This window comes from Mercenaria mercenaria, unplaced genomic scaffold (genome assembly GCF_021730395.1).
Source record: "Mercenaria mercenaria strain notata unplaced genomic scaffold, MADL_Memer_1 contig_1187, whole genome shotgun sequence".
Lineage (NCBI taxonomy): Eukaryota > Metazoa > Mollusca > Bivalvia > Venerida > Veneridae > Mercenaria > Mercenaria mercenaria.
Window position 1 is genome coordinate 2,103 of NW_026459168.1, and position 7,161 is coordinate 9,263.

The 7,161-nt window shown below is 32.7% G+C and overlaps 1 protein-coding gene across 1 annotated transcript; it reads right to left on the bottom strand.

The window, feature by feature from the left end:
• Positions 1 to 256: 256 nt before the first annotated feature.
• On the bottom strand, positions 257 to 6,896 carry LOC128551504 (stomatin-4-like; the record flags this gene model as incomplete). The annotated part of the gene is made up of 5 exons (XM_053532392.1): positions 6,741 to 6,896; positions 3,272 to 3,754; positions 2,133 to 2,236; positions 1,269 to 1,335; positions 257 to 339 (listed from the first exon to the last, which is right to left on the bottom strand). Coding segments are annotated over exons 2-5 (438 nt in total), but the record flags the coding sequence as incomplete, so codon positions are not given.
• Between the last annotated feature and the right edge of the window lie 265 nt (positions 6,897 to 7,161).

Here is a 7,161-nt window from a genome sequence, read left to right on the forward strand (position 1 = left end):
AATTTGGCATGCAGAATAATGGCAAACATTGATTGGCTGAGACCACTCCCGGCAGTAACTTAATATGAGTGTGCATGCTCAACAAATGAAAGTAAGAATTTTAAGAAAGAAATCAGAGATTCATCTTTGCGGAACCTCTCCTGGATAAGAATGACTGAATTCGGACTCTAACCAAATCAGATTTCCAAATTATTGCACCCTGATGGAAACAGTTAAAATGTCACTTGAAACCCATAATTCAAAATTCGATATTTACCTGCAGCGGTGGGACGTTGAATGCCTTCAATCTAACATCAACCTTCTTAATATTATCAATGCATGGTATCACAAAAGTTACACCTACAACAGAAACAAACAATATAGAAACAATTTATGACATTATCAAATGACTGTGAACAGTACACACTTACTGAATGGCTTGTATGTAAATATTCAAAATTATTTGCCAAATGTTTGTAAGACCATAGTCTAATCATTTTGACTGTTGACCGGAACACTATATAATTCAATAACTGTTTTAATACATGACATTAGAATATGCTTCAATATCTTTGCTCTTAAGTGGGGAACAACATACCCATAAACAGCACAAACTACCGTGTAGACCAGTGATTTATATAAGGAGTTGTGTAATAATATGCAAAGTCTGTAAAAATTAAGATTCAGCAACAAAAAATAATCAACTATATTTCCCCGTTGTTTAAATGTCAAACAGATCATCATGATTGTGTTTCTCACTATAAATGTACCGGTACTAGAGATTTACACAAAATTTTGTGGTTAAGCCCTTAGAAATTTTCTTATCTTAGCTTCATCTGTAGACAAGAGTAGCTACAAAATATTTATAGACAATGGGTCCCAGTTAATATATATTCTGTGACTGTTTTAATTTCTTTAACAAAATAAACTTCAATATGTTTGTTTTTATTGGGTTTAACATGAGACCAACACAATTATAGGTCACATGGAGACTTCCAGCTGTTCATACTTGCGGAAGACCACAGGTGCCATCTCCAGGCATTCTTTCAGGCACCTGGGTAGAACGACTGACACTCCATAAGTAAAATACCTTAATATGAGATACAATGTAACAAATTCTATGCTAAAGTGGCATAATATGCCCTTTTGACATAAACCGGTATGGTAAAAGCTAGATGCTTACAGCTAAGTAGACAATGACAGAAATGAAAGTGAGTATAAAAAATGACATTTCTGTTGAAAAGTTTTGTCATTGTAAGTGACACAGTGCCTAATGATTTGTAATTTACCTGGTCCTTTCACCCCTTGGAGACGTCCAAGTCTAAACACAACCATCCTCTCACAGTCTGATACAATCTACAACAGAAAATACATTTAGGTACAGCGTAAGTAAAAAGCCTTCACAATACTTTGGTAAAAGACACTTTAGACTGACATGAACACTTTTTCACAAATTTGCTCTGATATTTCCTATCTTATTTATTTGTGCAAAAATGAATTCTACACATTGTGGAAAGTGAAATTCTATGTATTTATTACATGTTTTTCAGTGAATTATAGAAATATTGGAGTGAAATATAACTGGTATTTTCCCAGTGAAAAATATCAAAAATATTTTTCACTGGTAATTAAGAAACAATAAAATGGGTAAATCTAATCGAAACACGAGACAAAAAGAAAATTTGTTTGTTTTACATGTAAGATCAAAATATCTTTCACTAATGAACACCATATCTTACATTTTCACTTGTGGCTATGCCACTCATGAAAATATTCCATATGGTGTTCACTCATGAAAGATACAATGTATTTCAATCTTACACTGAAACAAGCAAATATCCTCTATATACCGATATGAATATGTCAAGTTATTCGTGAAACTCTGAATCTGTAAGGTATGAAACTCGCAAATAATGGCCAAAATATAGTTCCTGCAATGCTAATGTAAGAGAAGTTGAAGTACTAAAATACTGCACTGCATCCAGGATGATTATAACTTCAATTTCTGGTTCTACGTGGTATTTTTACCAAAACTGCATGTGCAGAAACCACAAATTAGAAAACCATAGGTTTGGATAATACCTCACTTTTTGCACTGCAAACTACACCTACCTGAATATCATAATCTTATCCGCAAACCATAATAAAGTTACCTTTATACTTATCCATGCAGATACTGGGAAAGTAATTACAACCAACAGAAAACACACAGCTGTTATTAGAAAACTGCATACTCGATTTCCAATAGACTGTTTGACTGAAATAAAAATAGGAACATCTTGACAGAAATTATTCTAAAAATACAACTACCGGTATATAAACCAGTATATGTTTAAAAGATAAATTACAGCATTAATCTTCTAAATGCCTGACAACAGGGATCAGCCTGGACTTTTGGAACAGTGAGAAGTTTTTGCTAGTTCAGGTGTATTTTTCGGGAGAAGCTAGTAACCTGAGCATAAGTCTATGTGTAAGTTATATGTAAAACAACTTCTCCCTCAGCTGAAAACAGGGTGAAGCTTGGAAACTTTGGGAGACTATTTCTCCCAAGTTTTTGCTCTAGGCTGATCCCTTGACAATATCATATCAATTAAAATAGTGTTGGTAAGTAAACTCTTACACAATTAATGATGTGATAATCTTTAGCCTGCTGGCAGCAAGTGATTTTGCCTTTGCGACCAGTGCAGACCAAAATCATGATCTTCATTGTCTGCTATTCAGTCAGTAAAATTTATTTTTAAGAAACGCCCCTTTGAATAGTAAGTGGTACTGTCCAAATTGAATGATAAGTTCATTTTAGAAATTTAGCAGGGTAAAGGTTAAATAATAACACTTTAAGGTAGTGGACCCCTAATGATAATCGGCAAATTATTCTCTGTGTGCAATTTCGGCATTCTCTGGTTTTTATGAAAATCGTGAGTGCACTGAACTATATTTATGTCCAAAAATGCTGAATTGCCTATTAAACAATGAAAAAAGTAATGACTTGAAAATTGCTGGGAGTCAATACAGGTCTACTACCTAAATACAACTCGACTTAATGTGTTCACAGGAGAATTATTATGCAAGTGGTACTGAACATGCTGAAGTCAAAATATTATGAATTGTAGTTTGGTAAAAAAACACTTCAGATGAATAAGGTTCATACAGTCATTGTAACTTAGGAAATGGTAATGTGGTGCTCTATCAGACGTTTTAAAGAGTTTTGTTTAAATGTATTATCTACAGATCTTGCAATTCAAAGTAGTTTTTAACAGGACATAAAATATAACAGAAAAATCCCTCTCCTTACCAACTGTTAGAGTTAGATGATCTTCTCTTAGCTGCATGTCTGCATTGGAGTATGAGAAGATGGATCTGTAATCATGACCTGAATGTGCAGACGGTGAGGTGAATTGGTGACTGGAGGAAAAATCAAAAGCCACTTGTCCAAGTTCTGGGTCTTCTGTCGACAAGCGTGAGTATTTTGCAGCCATAATATTAAGTTAAATATTAACTCATTATCACAATAAAACAAACAAAATTATTTCTATGTTACTCTTGACAAAAATATTTTAAGATTCCATGAATTCGGATTTTCCATTTATATCTACTACTAACACTTTCACAGTCAATTTTCATGTTTGACTTTTGTTTGTTGTTTGACAAATTGAATCTGATTTGCCTTGACAAAGCCTTTTTACTGTTTGAACGTTACCACCACAATTCACTATGTGACTCGTTTATCTCTTGTTTTTAACTTGTTGCAGGTCAAAACCAAAACTGCTTCTTTTTCCTGTAAAAAAAAAAGAGAAAAATATTTTAAACAGAAAACATGGTAAAAGGCTCAAGATGGTATATACCGATTCAAGAAATTTTATTCCCTAAATCTTGTAAGGTTTGTATCCAATATTTTACAATATTTAGACAATGTTTAAACCTATACATATTTGGAAAAGTCTTTTAAAAAATATTCTTAATACAGTGCCAACTGTTATACTAATATTTTTCAAAACTTTTACTAATGCAATATCAATACCCTTAAATCCTGAAAAGAAGCCGGTTTTGAAAATAAGCCTGTCTCAAAAATAAGCCACCATTTCACTACAGACAAAAAGGGTTCATAAATAAGCTGCACTCAAAAACAAGCCGTCCAGATTTTTGTTTCAGTAATAGTATCAATGACTTTGTTAGGACACCATAAGAGATAGCAAAAGTTACCAACGTGTACATAGCAGATTTCTTTCCAAACTTAATAGCAATAAAACATACTTAAAACACCTAAAACAATGCAAGTTGTGCTGATATTTAAAACCATGGATAATTTAAAACTTTAAAAGCAAAAAAAAAAAGAGTCCGGTCTCAAACACTTCTTGTCACGTCAGTAATTTTACTAATTAATGTGACTGGTCTTTATAACACAATGCAGTGTTTATAATCTATTATGGAAGTTATTCATACCCGTTGGCCGATTAAATCATAGGTGTATTTGTTTGTTAGGCCAAACAAAACTATTTAATTTGTAATTATCTGTTAGCATCGGATTATTTTCATTAAGAAATTGTAATAAATTGTAACAAACTGGTATGACAGAAGTATTAATATTTATCGACGTTGATATTTTGACTAAAAAGAAAACTATATGACAGCCATATCTTCAGTATTTTGGTACTCAAAAATACGCCGGTTTTTAAACCGTTACTGAACATAATTATGTACTCAAAAGTTCACCAGACACAAAAATAAGCCGGTCTCGATAATAAGCCATCAAATCCTTACTAAAATTTAAAATAGGCCGTGGCTTATTTTCGGGATTTCAGGGTATGTTAAAGCATCCACTTTGCAGAACATTTACTAGCTGATTTCTGCGATTAAATCTGTCCACTGATACAGTTAAACTTACTATACCGAGATAAAAGTTTGGATTCAACCTAGTATTTTTTTACTGGCAAACAAAATATGATAATTATACTATTCATTCATTATCAAACTGATTACTAGACAACTAGAAAACCCCTAGATGGCAGTCTAGGTACCTGGTTAATGAATGGCTAACTACACCATTGAAATTTCTATGTAGATCTACTTATTTTAAAGTGTATGAAGGCTAAGCTTAGCAGTAACATATCTTTAACATATTTAATAAAGTATCACAATCTGTAGGTAATTTGCTAGCATTTACATGTATGTGATTGTATTTTATTTGTATGCTTTTGAATGGCTGTTTACCTGCAACATTGGCATTGCCATGACTGTTTGCATGTTGTTTGGAAGTGGATATGTGCATGGTCACATTTTGAAATTCATGACTGTTGAATAAAAATATTTATTATTAAATCTATATTTATAGTCCTTTCCATTGGTCTAGATGTAGTCACATGTTCAATGATAAAAAGTTGTACTGACTCAAAGGCGGAGCCAAAAACACATACTGACCTCCAGCTGTGACATTATCATGGTTTGAAATCAAAACAATGTGACGTCATACACAATTTCTTATGAAAAATTACCAATTTAGGCTGCAGATATTCCTACTTAATTTTTATACTTATAAGTAGGCTGGATTTAATAATAAAACAATTGTTGCCTTTGACCTGATAAAAGCGATATCAACCTCAGGCTGCACCCTCGGTCGAAATCGCTTTTATTAGGTCGATAAATCCACATATTGACCTCACCAAAAGGCAATAAATTGAATAATTGTATATTAATTCATTGAATAATACATGTAGTAAATGTCTACTGATTATTTTTCTGTCCCAAATTATCTATGCTTTTGGATGTTTTTATCAAATATAGCCTTATAACTCACTGACCAAACAAATGTGCCAAATGTAGCGATATCCACAAGAAAGATAATTCTTGCAAACACCTGATTCACAATTTCCAAAAAACTGTGACCACAAAAATTTTTAAATGCTAGCTTTTGCTTTTTAAACCTAGCTTATGGTGTTGCATAGAGGGTATCTTAAATACTGTATGATTTTTTAAGACGTAAAAGTGTGCAGACTGGAATATATCAAAGAGCTATGAAACTAACTAGATCGGCAGCTTGAAAGGCATATAGAGCAAATCTTGCCAACATCTCATTGGAACTGAATGAGATCTCATTTTACCAGTGTATGAAACAGACAGCAGAAGGATAAGAATTTGTGTCATGAAAAACTTTCTATCAGATTGTTTATAATGATAATGATGTTTTCTTAATGTTATTAGTATTTCCTGCATGGGGGAGGAATAAATTTATGATTGGAAGCCTGAGAAATCAGATGATTCAACAGTTGTCGTTTGAAAATTGGACCTGATTCGGGCCGTATTGCCAGTGTAATACTAGAATAAATGCATGTTTTTGAACATAATTAAAATTTACTGAGAAAGTTTTATTGGGTGTTAAAGTCATGTCCTAGATTTTGACAGGTAGAGGTATGGACGACAGCATAATACAGATAAATGTATTGATTTATACGGAGTGTCTACTCCCCGTATTAGGCATTCCTGTCTGAATATAGGAGAAAAAAAATGTAATTAACTTAAAATGTGTTATGTCTCAAAATCTAGGACATGAATTTAACACCCAAATAAATTTTCTCTGTAAATTTTATGTTCAAAAACACAATTGATTTGTCTTTCATACACCTATAAGAGTTCAAAAAACATAACCTTCATCTTGCAGGCAAAACTAACAAAAATATGGCAGCTGTTGCTACCAAATCACTTTTATTGGCTATCGCGAAAATACATTACATTACAATATTTTTATACAAGCGTGACAAAAAACTTACAGTTTTTCAAGCACATAAAGTGTGGCACATACTACATTATATAGAAATGTCAGTATTCACAATCAAATACATTTCCAAAATGCTTGTAATACGGCTAAAATGAGACTTAAATTGACTACATAAATAATTTTTGTCACCACAACGATAACCTCTGAGGTGCTCCGAATAACATCCAAAGTTATCTCCCGTTGACAATGCACGAGTATTTGGACATCTGCACGTGCGCAATCATTGTTCTTCTGCAATAAACCCTATTTTTTTTCAAAACTTGAAAATGCGTAGAGAAAATAGGCGGAATTTACGATATCACAAGCCTTGGTAATTCGGGCTACTTTGACGTAAGTTTTTGTTTTTCTGCGGTCTTGAAAACATAAACTAAGCTTTTAATCTACCATTTGAGGGTCTTAACCATGTTTACTGC